The sequence below is a fragment of the Phacochoerus africanus genome, chromosome 14 (genome assembly GCF_016906955.1).
Source record: "Phacochoerus africanus isolate WHEZ1 chromosome 14, ROS_Pafr_v1, whole genome shotgun sequence".
NCBI classification, from domain to species: domain Eukaryota; kingdom Metazoa; phylum Chordata; class Mammalia; order Artiodactyla; family Suidae; genus Phacochoerus; species Phacochoerus africanus.
Genome location: NC_062557.1, coordinates 59,825,814 through 59,844,001, shown reverse-complemented (window position 1 = coordinate 59,844,001; position 18,188 = coordinate 59,825,814). Strand labels below are relative to the sequence as shown.

Sequence of the window (18,188 nt, the reverse complement as noted above, 5' to 3'; positions counted from 1 at the left end):
ACTGATTTTTAATATGGAAAATAAAAGCATTTAATATCTCTTAGAGGGAGATTTCACTGCTTTATCCCAGGCAGAGAGCTCACGCTGCAGACCTGGGCCGACCCGCCTACGCCTCCGCGGCCGCAGGGCCCTGACCGGCCGGCCCTTCCTCTCCCTCCGCGGAGGGCTGGGGTCTCGATGGGGGAAGCGGGCGGCCCCCCTAGGCCAGGGCCTTGCGGAAGGTGCTCCAGGCGTGGAAGCAGCGGGTGAAGGCGTGCTGCTCGTTGCCCTTGCGCACGAGGCGCAGGCGGCGGGGACGCTCGTGCTCCTTGGAGCGCAGGTGCTGGATGTACACCTGGCGGCAGGGGGGGCGGGCAGGTGAGCCCCCACAGCCTCGGGGCCCCCCCTCACCCCTGGCCCAGCCCCAGCCCCTCCCCGCTCACCTGGCAGGCCTTCAGACTCAGCTTGATCTCCACCTGGCTCGTCTGGGTCCCCACCCACATGTAGACCTGTGGGGACAGCAGGGAGGTGGCCCGTGGGGGCTCAGGAACACCCCTGTCTCGGGGCCTCGGGACTCCTTCGGGGGTTGGCGGGGGTCTCACCTCTTGGCCGTTGTCCAAGAGCATGATGTCATCATCCGCCAGGTCATCCTGGCAAAAGTCTGAGCACTTCTCCGTCACCGCGAAGTAGCCCTTCTCGTTGGAGCACCTGGGGGGGGTCAAGGGGCAGGGAGAGGCCACGGGTCATGGCGAGCGGCAGGCACGCGAGGGGGCGAGGGGGCGGGCACAGGGCAGCCTCACCGGAAGAGCCGCGTGTGCTTCATGTACTCTGCGTCGTCGTCGTAGGGCTTCTGTGCCCCGATGCCCACCCAGAAGAAGTTCTCTGGCTCCTCGCCCTCGTTGATGACCTGGGAAAGGGCTGGTCGGCCCCGGCCCCGCTACCCTCGCCCGCCCGCCCGCCGCCCGCCCACCCGCTGGCCGGCCGTCCCGGGCACCTGCTTGCTGTAGGAGGCCTCGAACATGCTGTTGAGGATGTCCTCGGCCAGCTTGGCCTCGTCCGGGTCTGACGCCCGGCCCACCCAGGCATACACGATGCCCTGGTTGTCCTCGCTCTCGAAGGGAACCTGGGAGGGCGCAGGGGCTCCGGTCAGGCCGGCCGGCACCCGCCCCCTCCACGGTCCCGGCCACGCCAGACCCCACCTTGAGGATGAAGCAGAACTCGGAGTTGAGGAGGCCGGAGTCGGTGTTGATCTGGATGCACCTGAGGCGGGGAGAGGGCGGTCAGCAGGCGGCCAGGCCCTGGGCGCCCGCCCCGCCCCGCCCTGCAGCCGGGCACCTGGTGCAGAGGGCGCTGCCGTTGGTGCGAATCTGGTACAGGCTGGGCTGCGGGGCGCCCTGGGCCGCCCTCCTCCTGCCCCTGTGGATGACGAACTTCCTCTTGAAGTGGGACAGGAACTTGGGGTTCTCCTGCTGCTGCGTCATGCGCACCACCTGCGGCGGCGTGGGAGCGTCGGGGGGGGGGGCAGCAGCGGCTCCCGGGGCCCCGCCCCGCGCCCGGCCGGAGTCCCCACCCGGGAGTGCGGTGGGCACCCACCTCCAGCTTGCCCGGGAAGAGACTCTCGAACTTCTTCTGCAGGCTGAAGGTGAAAGTGAGCCAGCCCATGGTGGAGGCTTCGCGGCCCTGCCAGAAGTACACGACGCACTGGAAGTCCTCCTCCGGCTGCTTGGCCGCCGCCGCCTCGCCGTCCTCGCCCTCAGCCCCGGCCTTCTCGTCCTCGTTCTCCTCTTTCCTCTCCTCCTCCTCCTCGTACTCCACGGGGACCCAGTACCTGCGGGGTCAGAGAGGGTGTTGGGCAGGGCTGGGCGGCCCGCGGCACCGGGGGAGGGCCAGGCGAGGGCGCTGGTGGGGCACCTGCAGAGGAAGACGTAGCAGTCCTGCGTGTAGAAGTGGCCGAACTCCTCCTCGGGCAGCCGGGCGAACTTCTTGCCCTCGAGCACGAAGCCCTCCATGCCGTCGAGGTCCTCGTTCCACTCCTCCATCAGCTGCTCGGCCTGCGTGCGACCCCCGCGTGTCACGGCAGGCCCAGCCCTCCCACGATGGGGCCCCGCGTCGGCGCCCACCCTGTGCCACAGGTCCGCGCCCACCTCGGCCAGAGCCATGGGCGGCTGCCGCGGCAGGAAGAGCGCCGTGAGGTCGGCCTTCATCTGGTCTTTCTTCTCGGCGTCGCGCTTCACCTTCCCCGCGAGCCCTGGGCCCTGCAGCACGGCCTCTGCGTTGCGTGTGTAGTCCACGGTCAACACATCGTCCCAGTTCTTGAACTTGGCCTTGAACACCTGAGGAGGCACAGCTGGAGTGGGGGTGGAGACGAGGCCGGGGAAGGAGGGCGTGGCCTAGCCACGGGGGCGTGGCGCAGGGAGGCGGGGCCCAGGAGTGGGCGGTGCGGTACATGGGGGCGTGGCCTGGGAGACGGGGGGGGGGGGGGGGGGGGGGGGGGGGCCTCTAGGGAGCAGGTCACAGAGGCTGCGGGCTGGGGCCCCAGTGGCCATCCGGTGAGGCAGAGCCACCGCCCCAGGATCCCGGGAGGAGGGCGCCCGCATGCGCACCTGCGCCTCTGTGCCCTCGAGGCTGCGGCTGACCGTGGCGTGGCGTGGCCGGTGCAGCATCCCGCACAGCTCCTGGCCCAGCTTGAGGGCAGCGGCGCGCACCAGGCGTGGGGACTTGCGGCCGAGCCAGATGAACACGTCGGACCAACAGTCCAGGATGTACACACAGCGCGTGTCCAGCAGGCTCTGCAGCTGTGGGGCCGCGAGGGGGGGAGGTCAAGGCCAGGGCTCGCCATGGAGGAGGGACCCCAGCCCGCGCCCTCCTCCCTGTGCATCTCACCAGCCGCATCCTGGGCATCAGCTCCACCTTGGGCCGCGTCTTATGTTCCACAGAGAGCTTGTAGTTGATCTGTGGCAGCTCCAAGTAGCCCAGGCCCAGGCCCACCTGGCAGGGACGAGAGGTGGGCTTAAGCAGGGCAGGTCTGGGGAACATGAGCCTCACCCACAGCAGCCCTGGTTCAGTCCAGGCCCGGCCCGGCCCGTGCTGTGCGCTCAGGTCCGCTGCCTGCTCCTCTCGGGACGGGTCTCCGCCCTCCACCCAAGGTCCTTTTCGGCGCATCCGATTGGTGGAAGGGCTCTTCCGCGGTGCCTTCCCTGCCCTCCCTCCCGGGTCCCAATTCCCCAGCCTGTCTTCTCGCTCCAACGACCCCACCTTCCCGTCACCCAGGCTGAAGGCCAGCTCCTCACACCTGGCGCCCAGGCACTTCTCGGCCTCCCTCTCCAAGCCCGCCCTCCTGGAAACGCCAGTTGCCAAGGTCCCACTCAGACCTTTGCCCAGGCTCTCTCCTGCCCAGAAGGTGGCACCCTCTCCCCACCAAAGTCCAGAGGGAGCCCACAGCCTCCAGCAGGGTAAGGCCCGTCCCCCAGCCGGACCTGACCGCCGGTGAAGTCAGGCCAACCAGGCCGCAGCTCACCTTATACAGCTTGGGCTGGGGGGGCCAGAAGTCGTCAGGCACGTGCTTCTTGATCTCGGCCGGTTCCCCACCCAGCACCTCCCAAAACTCTGGGGGTTCCTGGCCTTGGACCAGCAGCGAGATCTCTGCCTTCCCTTTCCTCTCGTTCTTGTTGATTTTCTCTGCAAAGAGCCTGAGGGCGGGTGCAAAGCCTCAGAGAGGCCCGTCCCTTGTTCCCAGGTGACAACCTTCCTTCCACAAAAGACCCACGGCACGTGGGCAGGGTGCAGTCCTGTTACCTGGCCTTGGTAGTGCTACTCAGCGTGGCCTGGGCCCCCCGCCACACGTCGATGTCCAGCCCTCGGTCCAGGAGGAAAACAAACCTGCGCAGGGAGGACGAGAGAGGCTGTGACGGGTCATGGGCAACGACTGCCCCCAAGGGCTACGCAACAGGGGCTGGAAGGCCTTTCTCTAGAGCCTAATCCTGTCCTCCACTGATGGGGAAATGGCTCAGGGTCAAGGGCCCACCCTGCTCCATGGGGCTCTCCCTTCCCATGGGGCTCTCCCTGCTCCATGGGGCTCTCCCTTCTCCCTGGGGCCCACCCTGCACCACGGGGCTCTCCCGTCTCCATGGGGGTGACCCTGCACCATGGGGCCTACCCTGCACCACGGGGCCGACCCTGCACCATGGGGCCCACCCTGCTCCATGGGGCTCTCCCTTCTCCCTGGGGCCCACCCTGCACCACGGGGCTCTCCCTTCTCCCTGGGGCCACCCTGCACCACGGGGCTCTCCCTGCTCCATGGGGCTCTCCCTGCTCCCTGGAGCCCACCCTGCACCATGGGGCTCTCCCTTCTCCCTGGGGCCCACCCTGCACCATGGGGCTCTCCCTTCTCCCTGGGGCCCACCCTGCACCATGGGGCTCTCCCTTCTCCCTGGGGCCCACCCTGCACCACGGGGCTCTCCCTGCTCCATGGGGCTCTCCCTGCTCCCTGGAGCCCACCCTGCACCATGGGGCTCTCCCTTCTCCCTGGGGCCCACCCTGCACCATGGGGCTCTCCCTTCTCCCTGGGGCCCACCCTGCACCATGGGGCTCTCCCTTCTCCCTGGGGCCCACCCTGCACCATGGGGCTCACCTTGGGTCCAGGGAGGCCCCCTTGAGAGGCACAGGCTCCAACTTGATGTTCTTTTTCCCGTACACGCGGTACATCCTGGGGGCCAGTGCAGGAGGGGCTTGGCAGGGGCCACGCGGGGTGGATTTACCCCAGCACCCAACCCCCACCCTTCCCAGCAGAGTCCAGGTCGCTGCCACCCCCTCCCGGGCCCCTCACCTGGTGACGTAGTGCGTGTCCTCCACGGTGTAGAAGCCACTGGCTGTTCCGCCCTCCACGTACGAGATGTCGCTGTCAAACACCTGGGCAGGGGCGGGGGCAGCGTCACTGAGCTGTTCCTGCCCCCCCAGATACCACCCGTCGGGAGGGGCAGAGCTGTGGACCAGGGAGGCAGAGGCTGCAAGTCCATGATCTTCAAAACCACGTGAAGACCTGTGTCTCCAGTGGGCTCGTGAGCAAGGACACAGCCGATTCAGATGAGTGTGTGTCGGGGCCAGGAGCCAGCAGCTTCATGGAAAAGGGGCAGCTTGGGGGACACCTCCCTCGAGTCTTGCGTCGTGTAGACGCCTATACGGCACCAGGAGACGGGCAGGCCAGCACCTCTCATGACGCAGCTCACTGGACTCGGGCTCTGCCCCGGCCCCACGCCCTCGGTACCCCCCCCCCGCCCCCCCCGCCGCCCACTCGGCTTCCCGCGCCCCAGCTCGCCTGCCGCCTCGTCCTCCGCCCCTCCTTCCGCCCGCCCCAGGCCTCGCCTCCACTGGCCCGTCTCCCGGGCCCGACCTCGCCCTCTCTGCTCGGCTCGCCACCCCGCCGGGACGCAGCCCGAGCGCGCCCGTTGCACCTGCAGGAACTCCTCGCTCTCGTCCCCCATCTCCTCCCGCACAGTGCGGCACTCGGCGCCCAGGTAGTTGCGCAGGTTGACGGCGTGGATGGCAGAGCAAGCCTTCTTGTCGAGCGTGGCCTCCCCGCCGATCCAGTAGTAGATGGCCCAGCTCAGAGACCCGCTGTCGTCCAGGAAGGTCTGGAGGCCAGGGCGCAGCCGGGTCAGCGGGCGCCGGCCCTCGGGCTCCAGGCTCCCCTGCCCACCCGCCGGCCCGCCTCTGCTGGGCCGTCTCCGCCCGCCGCCTCGGCAGAGCCCTCCCCTCCCACCGCCCCGAGGACACGGCCGGGAGCAGTGATGGCGGGCGCCCCGCAGCCGCACCTTGAGCACGATGTAGCAGTCGGCCTCGTAGAACTTGCCGTGGAGGGCTTCCTCCACCAGCACGGGCACGAAGTTCTCGATCTGCCAGATGGTCAGGCCGGGCAGCTGGCCCACGTCCTCCGTGAAGAACTCGGAGTAGTCGAGGCGCGGCTTCTCCAGGCCCTGGTCCCAGCGCCGCACCTTGGCCCCGGGCGCCCGGGCGTCCGCGCCCTCCTGGGCTCGCGGGCACAGAGAGAGCGGGCTTGACTGGGGGGCCCCCCTCGGGCTGGCCCCCCGCGGCCCGGCTCAGGGCCTTTGCGCCGCTGCTCCTGCCCGGGCGCCCGCTCACCTCCTGCTTCCTGTTCTTCTCCTGGGCCACGTCCGACATGCCCTTCAGCACCTGCTTGGCCTGGTCGTCCTGCGCCGAGTCCTTGCGCCGCCGCAGCCGCATCTTGCGGGCCAGGGGGTCCTTGGGCCCACTCCCTGCTGAAGGGCGGGGCAGACGGCTGAACCTGGCTGGGCCCGGCCCCGGGGGCTCCCAGCCGCACACGGGGGGGCGGGGGACCCCATGCCCCGCCACCCGGGCCGCCCCGCCCGAGGCACAGGTCGGGGCTGAGGCCCGGAGAGGAGCCGCCCCCTCCCCAGGCTCACCCGCCGCTGCCGCGGCCACCGTGGCGGGGGAGGCGCCTGCCAGCCGCAGCTGGTTTTGCAGCGAGAAGTCAATGTTGTACCACTCGGCGGCGCGGTCGGCGGGCTTGGGGGGCATGACCAGGCTGGGGTTCTCCCGCACGTCCAGGACCTGCCTCGTGGGGCGAGCGGAGCGGGTGCTGAGCCCGAGTCCTTCCTCCCGGCCGCAGCAGCCCCATTTCTTGCTCTTTGCCGCCACCAGGGCCACGGGGCTCAGCTCTCAGCTGGCTCCGCGACGGCCCTCCCGGGTGCGGGCTTCCCCGGCTGGCAAGGGCGACCTCGCGGGTAGCTCGTGAGGTAGGTGGTGCTGCCGAGCGTGATGTGGACACAGGATGCGGCCCCCTCCCTGGCACTGCCACCCCTCGGGAGCCTCTGTGGCCGCCCCCAAGATGCCGCTCCTGTCTCTCCCGAGGGTCTGCCCGCAGCGCGCCACCCCCCACCCAGGGGCGGCTGCCCGCCCGACCTCGATCTCCGTCAGGAAGTGGACGGCCTCTGGGAGGGTCACCAGCCGGTTCTTGTTCAGGACGAGCTTCCTCAGCTTCGTGCACCTGGGAGAACGCGGCTCGGTGACCAGGAGGTTCTGCGACGCCCACAGGGCAGCCCTGTCCCGAGGGGCCGTCTGAGGACCCAAGGCCGGGGATACGCACGAGAGGGTGTCGGAAACACACCCACCCTCGTGTCGGCTTGGCAGCTGCCAGGGACCAAGCTAGTGGACACTGGGAGCTCCAGGATGGGAGGTGGCACCGTGTCCCAAGTGCTGGGGGCGCTCTGGCCTTGTGCCTACCGGGGTGCCCTCCAGGGGTGCTCCGGGGAGCCTGATCTGGGGGGCCCCGGCTGGGACCCTGGGGTTTCCGTGCTGCCCCCCCGCCCGGCCTTGCCCCAGCACCTGCACAGGCTCTCGGGGATCAGCTCCAGGTTGTTGCTGGCGGCCATAAACTCCTCCAGGCTGGCCAGCTTGCCGATGCCCGAGGGCAGCCCGTCGAAGTCCAGCTTGTTGGAGTTCAGGTACAACCTCTTGAGCTTGGTCAGCTTGCAGACGGCCGACTGCAGAGGGCGCAGGCAGGGGCCGGGTCAGGGGCGGGAGCGGCAGCCCGCGGGCCCCCCCCTCCCTGCCGGTCCCCAACGCACGGGCAGTGAGGTCAGCTGGTTGCGGGACAGGTTCAAGGTCTCCACGTGCACCCACTGATCGATGCACAGGGACAGCTCCGTGATCTGGTTGCTGCTGAGGTTGAGGCGGCGCAGGCTGGGGAGGGTGTACAGGCACTCAGGCACCCGCGTCAGGTCGTTGCAGGACAGGTCCACATCTGGGGTGCAGGGCGGGGGGCATCAGCCGGGCCCAGGCAGTGGGCTTGCTCCCCGACCTCCACGCTCTGGGGCCTCGGGCCAGTGACTTAAGCCCTCTGACCCTCAGGGTCTCCCAGCAGGCTTCGTCTGTGTAGGCCAGTGCCACTAGGGGTCCCGAGAGTGGCCGGGGGGACACAGGCGCACCCTCTTCCCTCTGGAGGCGCTCAGAGGAGCAGGCGGCTCCCTTCCTCTGTCAAGAAGAGGGGCCGAGAAGGTCCCCCAGGGACGGCCAACCTGCGAGGTTGCTCAGGCCCTCCAGGCTGGTGGGCAGGTTGCTCTGGGTGCGCTGCGTGTTCCGCAGGTGCAGGGTCTGCAGGGCCATCAGGGCCGGGAGCTGCCTGTGGGGAGACCGGGCGTCAGGCCAGGGCCGGGACCGAGCGGGCCTGAGGGATGAGGCCAAGGGCGGCCCCGGGCCGGACAGGAGGCCAGGGGGCCGGGACGCCTAGGAAGGAGGCTCGGGGGTGGGGGGGGAGGCCGGGCGGGCGCCCACCGGAGCTGGGCGTGCAGCAGCGGGTTGCCGTTGAGCACAAGCGTCTGCAGGTGCACCAGGCGTCGCATCTGCGGGGGCAGGCTCTCCAGGCGGTTCTCGCCGAGGTCCAGGTACAGCAGGTCCGTCAGGTTGATGAAGAGCTGGTTGGGGATGCTCTCAATGCTGCGGGCAGGAGGGCTGCTGGGTCAGGGCCACACGCCCGCCTCCGGGACCGCCGCGCCATCCCCGGCCCTGCCCGCCCGCCCCGCACCTGTTGTGGCTGAGGTTCAGCACCAGCATGTTCTTGGCATTCTCCAGCTCGCGCGGGCACTCCGTCAGCTGGTTGTAGCTCAGGTCCTGGGTCGGGGTGAGGCTGGGTCAGGGGTGTCAGGGCTGGCCCCACCCGCCAGGCCTCTGCCAGCTCGAGGACCAGGATGGGCACCAAGAGGGGAGCCGGGAGGGGGTTTCAGGGCCAAAGGGAGGCCCTGGGAGGAAGGGGCCCAGGGGAGCCAACTGGCTCCCCAAGGGACCTTGGGCAAGGCAGTGCCTGCTGTAAGTCTCGAGTTCGTCCATCCACTAAGAGGAGGCGAGTGGCCCCCGGAACCACAGTGGCAGTTGGGGACTGAATGGCAGGCTGGCACAAGGGCCTGGTGGTGGGTAACCACTGACCAGGACTGAGAGATCATCCAGCTTGAAGATGTCGTCAGGGACTCCAGAATTCTTCAGGCTGTTGGCTCGAGCCACGATGGCCTGGGGATAAACCATGAGAGTCCATGCTTCCTGGCTGCCACTCTCAGGAGAAGCAGAGACCACAGAGGGACAGCTTCTCAGGAGGCTCCGGAGGCCAGGCCTGAGGGCTGGCCCAGGCTGGCCTTTGCTCCCACTCCCAGGCTTGGCGAGCCCTTCCTAGCCCACCAATAAGCTCCTATTCACACCTCAAAACCCAACCCAAATGTACCCCAGAGCCCAGCACAGGGCACCTCAGGAAACTTTGCTGATGGAAAAGCCCCTCTTCGTCCCAACTCCAAAGAGCAAGAGAGGGATGCAGCTCTGAATCGGGGCTTCTGGTACCAAACAGGAGGACTCGACCCAAACCAGGTCAGAGTGCAGCCTGGGAGCACGTCTGCTTTCCTCTCCTCTCAGACCTGCAACCGCCTCACGCTTCAGATGTGAGGTCAGTGCAGGATGGCTGAACGGGGGGGACCAGGACTCAAGTGACAGGAGGAGTAAGAGCGGCCACCGCTGCTGCCCGCTCCGCCCTAAAGCCCATGCGGGGCCACTCATAGCAGTCACCACTAGACCACCTCGAAAAGCGGCAGGGACCTGTCCAAGGCCACCTAGCCGAGAAAAGACAGAACGCAGCCGCGAACCGGGACAGCCCAGGTTACGAGCAGCGCAGGGGCCAGTCTTGGACAGGGATGACCCTTGAGCCATCATGAGCACCTCCCCTCCCAGCCCAACCCCCAGCCTGCCCAGCTCTCCCGCTGCCCGGCAGGGCTGATTCTGGGCCAGGGACCTGCCTCCACGGCCAAGCATCCTCAGCTGTGAACTCGCTGCGCGCGGGGATTGTGTGAAAGAGCCCTTCCGGGAGGGGTGGCAAGGGGCTTAACCAGCATCAGCTGTTACGCTAGTTGTTTACAACAGGTGGCATTTTGAATTTTTACCTTTTCCCTCACGGGTTACTTAACCCAAGGAAGCCTCCTTTCCCCCACTTTAGGAGGGGGTCCCTGAGCCTGACGCGGGGTGGACAGAGGCGCTGGTCCTGCCCTCACCCCCGCCCCTGGGCAGCACTCACCCGCAGCGACGGCAGGCTAGACAGATCCCCAGTGAAGCGTGGTCAGGTTGTTGTGGCTTACTGACAGGTGCTCCTGGGCAGGGACAGGGGAGCAGAGGTTTAGCAGGGGGTGCAGGGCTGTCCCTGTGTCCCTCCCTGCCCCAAGACCTCCCCCCCCCATGGCCACAGGGGCCCAGTCCACGCCGCAGCCTCCCTCCCTCCCAGACCCAGACTCTTCTTGCACTCCTCCGGGGACGGGATGCTCACTCCCTCCCCACTAGCTCTGCCTGTGGCCGTCAGCATCCTCTGCGTCGTCCGCCCAGGCTCTGCCCGCCCGGCCAGCCCCACCCGCAGGGACCCTCCCTGCTGGCCCAGAGATTCCTACCAGCTTCTGCAGGGCGGCCAACTCCTCCGGCAGGTAGCACAGGCCAGTGCGGTTGAGCTTCAGCCATCGCAGACTGGTCATGGCCTTGACATTCTCAGGGAAGTAGCCACCCTAGGCGGTACGTCATGATGACGCTGGTCCGGAAACGGGGTGCCCCTGCTCTACCACCCCCTGTGGCCTCCACTGCCCATGGGGGGCTCTTGCGGAGCAAGAGTCATCTCTGACTGGTTGTGTGACCCTGGACACGTCACTTTGCCACCCTGTGCTTTAATTTCCCACCCACAGGATCCATAAAACCCCCGCCACTGGATGAAAAGTGTCACGACCACCAATTAACATCCAAGACGCCTGCTGCCCTGAGACCCGTCTCTCTTGTTGAAACCTCAAGCCCCAGGAAGCCTTGTTCCAGATGACACAGCCACACCCAACTACGTGGTTAAATGGGCTCCATGCCTTTGCCCGGCATCCCGAACCTGCTGTGGCACCTGGGTTAGGGGTACCCCTCAGCTTCTCCAAGGTCCCACCTGTGCTCCCACCCTGCCGTCGGCACACAGCTCCCCAGCCCCTGCCAGCCGCCCAGCCTCAGCCCCGTTGGTTGGTTCACTCATTCACAGCTCTTCCCACAACCAAATGCCCACTCAGTACCCCCACCCCTGTGGCATGGGGCCTAGGCAGCGTGTGCCTTCACTGCCCTTGGCTGGTGTCCCCTTCCCCCTATGGCTACAACTCCCAGCTGGTGACTCAGACTCTCCCACTCTGTGCAGGACATGTGGGGACCCCCAGACAGGATGGTGGACAGGGGGCAGAGGATAAGTGGTGTGGCTGCCTGGGCACAGGGTCAAGGGTGCACACAGGCAACAAGGCAGGAAGAAAAGCCTGCCTCCTCAGCCCTGGCCCGACCCCGGGGTCCCAGCCAAAGCCTGGGCCGCTGGGCCCTGCACACCCGGACTGACACTACACCGACCCCAGCCGGAGTCTGCCCACTGGCCCATCCTGCCGAGGGGATGACCCTCTTGGAGCCAGGCCGACTCTCGCCTCTGCTGCTGCCCCGCCTCCTCTCCGGTGCCCAGCCCTGCCCGCCTGGTTCCCGGTCTCCAAAACAGCCTCCCTCATCCCCAATGCCTGGTCCTTGAGGCCCAGGTTATTCAGTTCAGCAGCTGCTCAAACAACTGCCGCCTGGGTCTCGCACACCTGCCAGACGCACTCGCCACGAAAACGAATCCCTGCCTTCGGAGACTAATCTCAAGTGCCTTCCTCGAATGAGAAAGCGAGGCTCGGAGAAGGGAAGTGACTTGCCCAAGACCACACAGGATGGGGGTGGCAGGAGGGGGCAGGGCAGTGACGGCGGCGCGGCCGTGAGTCAGGGCTCCGCTCGGGCGTGTGACCTCACAGGGGCGGGGAGGGAGGGCTGGGGAGGCGGGGGCACAAGCTCCCGACCCCGGCCGGCTGGGTGGGGCCCGGCGCCCGGACGGAGCCCGGTGGGGGCTCTCCGCGGGCGCCCGCGGCGCTCTGCCTGGGTGCCCGCCGCGGGCGCGGGACGGAGGCGCGGCGGTCGGCTCGGGACGGGGCCCAGGCCCAGCGAGCTGGTCCGCGGGTCCGGGGCGCGCAGGAAGCGGAGGGGCGGGCTGGGGGAGGCCTGGCCGCCGCCCGGAGGCTCACCTTGAAGTCGTTGCCGCTGAGGTCCACGCCGCGCACGAACGGCAGCACCCCGGTGGCCTCCATGGCGGCGCAGCTCGGCAGGCTGCGGGGCGCGGGCGCGGGCGGCCGGCGGCGCTGGGCGGGGCGCCGCGGGGGCGGGCAGGGCGTCGGCCCCGCCCCTCGGCCTGCCGCCGCCGCCGCCGCCGCCGCCGCCGCCGCCGCCGACGGGTCCCTCTGCTCCGGACTCGGCCTGGGCGCCCGAGGCTCAACAGCCGGCGCTTGCCGGCTCCCGGGTCCCCGGTGGCTCGGGACCCAGGCCCGGGCGCACGGGGCAGCGGGAGTTGGATGCTAGGGTCCTCAGCCAGAGCCGCGGGCCTGCCTCCCGTGAAGCGCTCCCTGGGGCGCGGCGCCCGCGCTTGGAGGCGACTCCGAGTGCAGTTACATTCTCATTCGTCCCCCGAGGGAGGCGTCCCCTGGCTGGCACATGGCAGCCCCAGTAGGCGACAAGGCCGCTGTGCCCTTCACGAGAAAGGCAGCAGCAGACCATAGAGACGCAGAGACCCGCAGGGTGCGTGCCAGCTAGGGGGAAGCTCGCCTTCTCCCCCGTCGCCGTTGGGAGCGCGGCCCTGTGCCTTTAAGAAGCAGCGCGCCGGGAAGCCCCGCCCCGAGGAGCGCGCGGTCGCCATTGGCTGAGCGCGCCTCAGGGCGGCACGTGGGCGCAGGCTTCGAGCGCTCCGATTGGAGCCAGAGCCTGCCGGTCTGCTCGCCGGACACGCGCCCGCCCCCCGGGCCTCGGCGTTCGGTTCCCGGGTCTTTCACGTTCCACTCCCGGACGGCCCCGGGGTGCGCGGCCCGAGCAGGCCCCCTGTGTCCGCCGGCAGGTGTGCCGAAGCCGCGACGCAGGTACGGCCAGAGCGTGGGGGCGTGGCCTCCCTGGGTGCGCTCTCCGGCCGGGAAAGGGCCACTGGTGAAGGGCTGGGGCTGGCCTCCGAGCTCGGGTCCTGTTCTGGATGGGTCCTATCCTGGGTCCATCCTGGCGTCCCCAGGGCCTCGGTGCCCACGCCAGCCGGGGCTTGGAGGAGGAGGGGAGGCCCGGCTGCGCCCTCTCCCCTTCGCTGGTTGGGGTGTGCGCAACCCCTTCAGGAGCTGGGCGGTGACCCAGGTCAGGCAGGGGGGCGGTGGCAGTACTGATCTCCGACGAGGAAGCCTTCCAAGGGCCATGCTGGGTCAACCCCGGCCGTCTTTCCTATTTTTAGCTTGGGAGCGAGGCGTGGGTGTGGGGCTGCAGGCCCTACCTGGCAGCTGGGCCGGGCACCCGCCCAAAGCAGGGCGGCCAGAGTCCTTGGAGTTGAGTTGGCTCTGAGCTCAGAGTCATCTGCTCAGGCGTCCTTAGCTGTCGTGCCGGGCCATCTGACTGGTGTCCTGGGCTTGTCCCTTGGTCACACCCTCTTCACTTGGTCCCACCCCAGCTCAGCCCTTCCAGGCCACTTACTTTAAACCCTTCCTAGCGCACCTGCACCACTTTGCAGATGAGCAAACGCAGGGCCTCGGATCCGCAGCTACCTTCCATGGCTTGGCCTCCCAGCAGCCCAGGCCTCCCAACCCAGCATTGTCCCAAACCCGGGAGGCCCCTGTCCAGCCCTGCTTGGAGTCTTGAGTCACCTTGCTAGCTGCCCTCACAGTGGGGCCTTTAACCTCCTCTGGCACATACCTGTTGCAGGTAGCTCCTGCCCCCCACCCCCGGGGCAGCGACCTCGCTTTCTCAGACTCGACAGTTCTGCCTCTGGGGTCTGCCCTGCTGAGACTGGCGGGGTGGGGGGGTTATAGCTGAGGCCCCCTGAGTTTCACCGAGGTGACCCCAAAGGTCTGAGAGGGGTTCAGGGCAGGCTGCTAGGACCCCAAGCTGTAGCCTTCTCTGGGCCTTGGTTTCCTCCAGCTTTGCCAGCCCTGGTCAGGAACCAGGACGAGGCCACCCCTGGGACCTGACCGTGGGGAGGGTGAGGGTCTAGAGGCTTTGCACTCACCATGTGGGTCAGCCACCTGATTCTCTGCGAAGTGGGGGTGGGTGGTGGCAGCGAGACCCACCTCATTCATGGTCTCTGGCGACGTCGGGGGTCCTGCGGGTGGGATGGATGTGGCCTCCCTGCCCTGCCCTGCCCTGGGCCTCGGGGCCTTCCCTCTGAGACCCGGGGGGCTGGTTGTTTGCAGGTTTGGGTGGGGCACTTGGGCAGGGAGGCCTCCCAAGAAACCCCGCAAGTGGCCCCATTCTCAGAAGTTCTCAGGAAGCCCCCTGACTCAGTGGCCCTGGCATGATGTCACCCTGCTGTCCTGCTGACAGGCTGGCCATGCCCCCCCCCAGCTGAGCAGTCACTGTGCCCTGGCTCTCTTACAGGTGGACCCACCATGGCAGAGTTCTCCCAGAATCGGGGCAAGCGGCGTGACGGCGAGGCGCTGGGCAGCGCTGTGGACTTTCTCCTGGCCAATGCCCGCCTGGTGCTGGGTGTGGGCGGGGCTGCCGTGCTGGGCATTGCCACGCTGGCTGTGAAGCGGGTACGGTGGGGCTGGCCAGAGTGGGCCAGGGGTGGTGGGAGTGCCCGAGGCTACACCTGCCTCTGCCCCACCAGCCTGGATCGCTTTGCCCTTGGCTCTGCTGCGGCTGCCTGGGCTTCAGATGCCCTCATCCGTGTCACTCTGCCTGCAGCTCATCGACAGGGCCACCAGCCCTCAGGATGAGGATGCTGCCAAGGGGGACACCACGTGCCTGGAGGAGAGCTGGAAGGAGCTGAGCCTGCTCAAGGCCACGCCATGCCTCCAGCGTCGGCCCCCACCCGCCGCCCTCAGCCAGTCGGTGCCACTCCGGGCCCCCTCACCCTCTGCCCCAGGTGAGCTGACCCCTCCCATGTGACCTGGGCGGGCCCCTTATCTGGTGGTCGTGTTCTGGAGATGCAGCCCAGGCTCTGCCACTGACTCACCGTATGACCCACGAGGGTTCTGGCTCCCTCCAGGCCTTGGGCTCCCTGAATTTTAGTGACGTGTTTCTCTGCCCTTCCTCCTCCTGGGGGAACTGAGGCTCCAGCCATCAGGACGTGGGGACCCCAGGGGTGGCGCTGGAGCGAGGTGGCAGCGTTGCGACAGTGGGGGCCCTCTGATGGGGAAGCTGAGCACCAGGCCCGTGTCCCACCCTGTGTGAAGCTGTTTTAGTTAGCCTCAGGGTGCTGGGGACCTTGGGGAATTTGTCACCGAGCTCGCTGTGCACGAGAGCCCGAGCGCAGTGCTTTCTCAGGAGGTCCCATCCCAGGCGAGGGGAGCAAGGCCCGGGGCCTTCGCAGAGTCAGCTGCTGGCTGGGCAGGGTCCCACTGACACCCCCCCGCCCCTTCACTCTGCAGAGGTGCCCGCAGGCGCAGATCCCCAGAAGGCGCCTCAGCTCAGCTCCCCAGCGCCATCCTTGTGCCTGACGTTCCAGGAGAAGCTGCTGGCATTCGAGCGGGACTACGTGACCGTCCCGGTGGCTCACGTGGCTCTGGCCAAGCAGCTGGCCGGTGATATTGCCCTGGAGCTGCAGGCCTACTTGCGGAACAAGTTCCCAGAGCTGCCCTTTGGGGCACTGGTGCCTGGCGGGCCGCTCTACGATGGGCTGCAGGCAGGAGCCACCGACCCCGTGCGTCTCCTGGTGCCCTTGGCACTGGAGCCGGGCCTGTGGAGCCTGGTGCCCGGTGAGGACACCGTGGCTCAGGACCCTCGCTGCTGGGCCGTGCGCAGAACTCAGCTTGAGTTCCGCCCTCGCGGGAGTAGCCCATGGGACCGCTTCCTGGTGGGCGGCTACCTCTCCTCCCGCGTCCTGCTGGAGCTGCTCCGCAAGGCCCTGACCGCCTCCGTCAACTGGCCGGCCATCGGCAGCCTCCTCGGGTGTCTGATCCGGCCACGCGTGGCCTCGGAGGAGCTGCTGCTCGAGGTCCAGCACGAGCGTCTGGAGCTCACCGTGGCTGTGCTCCTGGCTGTCGCCGGCGCCCCGGCTGGAGATCGCCTCCTGCTGGCCTGGCCCTTGGAGGGGCTGGCAGGGAACCTCTGGCTGCAGGACTTGTATTCTGCAGAGGCCGCCAGGCTGCGGGCCCTGGATGAGGGCGATGCTGGGACCCGCCGGAGGCTGCTGCTGCTGCTCTGCGGTGTCTGCCACCGCCACCCGGTGCTGGGGCGGCTGGGCCGCAGCCACCTGACCCAGGTGGTCCTGCGCCTTGGGGAGGAGGCGGCCGACTGGGCCGAGGCGGCCCTGGGGGAGCGCTTCCTGCAGGCCCTGGAGTCTCTCATCGGCAGCCTGGAGCGGGCCAGTCTGCCCTGCCATTTCAACCACCGCGTGGACCTCCTGGGTGGCCTGCGGGACGAGGACATTGATGACCTGGGCTGCGCGCTCTTCCGTGGGCTGCAGGCCCCTGAACAGCTGCTCTAGGCGGGCGGCAGCGGCGGCCCCTCACGCGGGTGAGCCTCGCACGCTGCCCCTGGTGCTTGGAGAGCCCCTTTCTCTTGCTTGAGCCAGAACACGAGGGTGCGGGTTGGCACGGGCTGGGCGACAGCGCTGGAGCCCTGGGCCGCCTGCACTCGCACTTGGCTCTTCGGCCCGGGGCCGCCCCGACCCCCAGTCACAAGCAGCGAGTTACAGACAGAGCCGGGCTCTTGCTGTCCCTCTAGGGGCGAGGCTGCTCGGCTTTCCTGTCCCAAGAGTGAGTCGCAATTTCTTTAGTGCCAGCTGTGGGCATCGCAAAGCTGCTGGGCTGTGGCCACTGTGTCTGTTTCACTCCCGGTGGCTGGAGTCACCTGTGGCACACAGCTCTCCGCTGACTTAAAGGCCAGCGTTTTCAACGCCGTGCCCGCTCTGCTCGTCTGGCTCTAGCCTGGAGTGGGGCCCAGTTCACGCTTCAGGAGAGGCTGTTTCCTGTTCCCCGCCAGCCGGGTGAGTGGAGGCCCCAGGAGAACCCTGTCCTCACTGGGGGAGCCGAGGTCCTCTGTGGCGCCCGCCTGGCCCAGAGCCGAGGGTGTCCTCTGGCTGCCGCTGCACCCAGCTCCTGGGGTGCCTGCACCAGCTGTGCCCTCCTGAAACTGGCGGGGCTGGGGAGGGGGTCTCACCTGTCTCTGGTCTCCTTCCTGCTGAAGCAAAGCTCTCTGCCTCAAGGACTGAAGGAGAATAAAGGAGAAGCCCATGTCTGTGGGGCTCACGCTGGCCTGACATGCAGGTTTTTGAGCCCGGCCAGAGGGGCTTGGGACCAAACCGAAGTGGTGGCCTTGATGGGAAAGTAGGTGGCGGGGAGGGAGAGCGCCACGAGATGCTGGACAGAGTCGACGGGAACCCACTAGGCAGGACTTTGTTTACCATCCGACGCCGGAGCCCTGGAGCTTCCCGGGAGGGGGGCCGCCCGGGAGCCCTTGGGCCAGGCCCGTCACTGCAGAGGGAGGGCCAGCTCCCCACCTTGTGGAGACAGGGAGGCCAGTGCGTCTCTGTCCCCATGGGAGCCATGGCTGTGGCTCACTTCCTTGTCACCACAGACTTAGCATCTCGCCCAGCTCCCCTACAGGCCTGCATCCGACCAAGGCCAAGCACTTTGGGGTCTTGGGCACCAACTGGTGGAGCGCTGGCTGGACGCCTCCGGGGAGCAGTTGGGACACCAGTGGGGTCAGGGGCCCTCCTGGATGACCCGACCTCACACGTGTACCCTCTGCAGCCTCGTGCTTTGCAGGTCTGCTCCTCTCACCTCACTTCAGTGAGAAAAAGCCAGGACAGGGAGCTCCCTGGTGGCCCAGTGGTTAGGACTCAGTGGCTTCACCGCTGCAGCCTGGGCTCCATCCCTAGTCTGGGAACTGAGATCCCACCTCAAGCCACTGCACACCACGGCCAAAACCACAGGAAAAGCCAGGACGAACTAAAAGGGAGAAACGAGGTGCTCCTGGTGACTTCACGACAGGCTGGTGTCTGGCACAGAGCTGGGCACGCCACCCCCTGGGGCCTGCATGTGCTGCGTGGCGGTGGCTTCAGGCTGTGCTCTCAGAGAAGAGCAGTAGCCCCCAGGGAAGTCTGTGTGTGAGCTGGCTCATCAGAGGCTGGGACAGCAGGCGGGGCCTGCACGTGGCTCAGG

The 18,188-nt window shown here is 67.9% G+C and overlaps 2 protein-coding genes across 3 annotated transcripts; one reads left to right on the top strand and one right to left on the bottom strand.

Annotated features, from left to right (window-relative positions):
- Positions 1-5: 5 nt before the first annotated feature.
- Positions 6-12,201, bottom strand: FLII (FLII actin remodeling protein). The gene is given in 31 exon segments (XM_047759314.1): positions 6-334; positions 423-488; positions 582-687; positions 780-886; positions 974-1,102; positions 1,179-1,239; positions 1,315-1,469; positions 1,573-1,807; positions 1,891-2,030; positions 2,124-2,312; positions 2,583-2,774; positions 2,863-2,967; positions 3,497-3,668; positions 3,775-3,858; positions 4,610-4,684; positions 4,805-4,887; positions 5,430-5,609; positions 5,790-6,002; positions 6,118-6,254; positions 6,420-6,567; positions 6,919-7,003; positions 7,342-7,499; positions 7,584-7,759; positions 8,034-8,137; positions 8,290-8,451; positions 8,540-8,625; positions 8,938-9,018; positions 10,064-10,093; positions 10,095-10,136; positions 10,428-10,538; positions 12,087-12,201. Coding segments are annotated over 31 exon segments (3,810 nt in total). The 5' UTR covers positions 12,150-12,201; the 3' UTR covers positions 6-199.
- Positions 12,202-12,295: 94 nt separating this feature from the next.
- On the top strand, positions 12,296-17,278 carry MIEF2 (mitochondrial elongation factor 2). Of its 2 annotated transcripts, none has more exons than XM_047758150.1 (4): positions 12,296-12,633; positions 14,458-14,615; positions 14,767-14,947; positions 15,453-17,278. In XM_047758150.1, exons 2-4 carry the CDS (start codon positions 14,469-14,471, stop codon positions 16,508-16,510), a joined length of 1,386 nt encoding a protein of 461 aa, XP_047614106.1. In that variant the 5' UTR covers positions 12,296-12,633; positions 14,458-14,468; the 3' UTR covers positions 16,511-17,278. The 2 variants fall into 2 exon arrangements, with proteins under 2 accessions (XP_047614106.1, XP_047614105.1); XM_047758149.1 differs by having other exon boundaries at positions 12,296-12,968.
- Positions 17,279-18,188: the final 910 nt, after the last annotated feature.

Coding starts and splice junctions, on each gene's coding strand:
- MIEF2 (XM_047758150.1), top strand. CDS start 14,469: ATGGCAGAGTTCTCCCAGAATCGGGGCAAGCGGCGTGACGGCGAGGCG. Junction 14,616..14,766: donor CCACGCTGGCTGTGAAGCGG/GTACGGTGGGGC, acceptor CTCTGCCTGCAG/CTCATCGACAGGGCCACCAG. Junction 14,948..15,452: donor CCCCTCACCCTCTGCCCCAG/GTGAGCTGACCC, acceptor TTCACTCTGCAG/AGGTGCCCGCAGGCGCAGAT.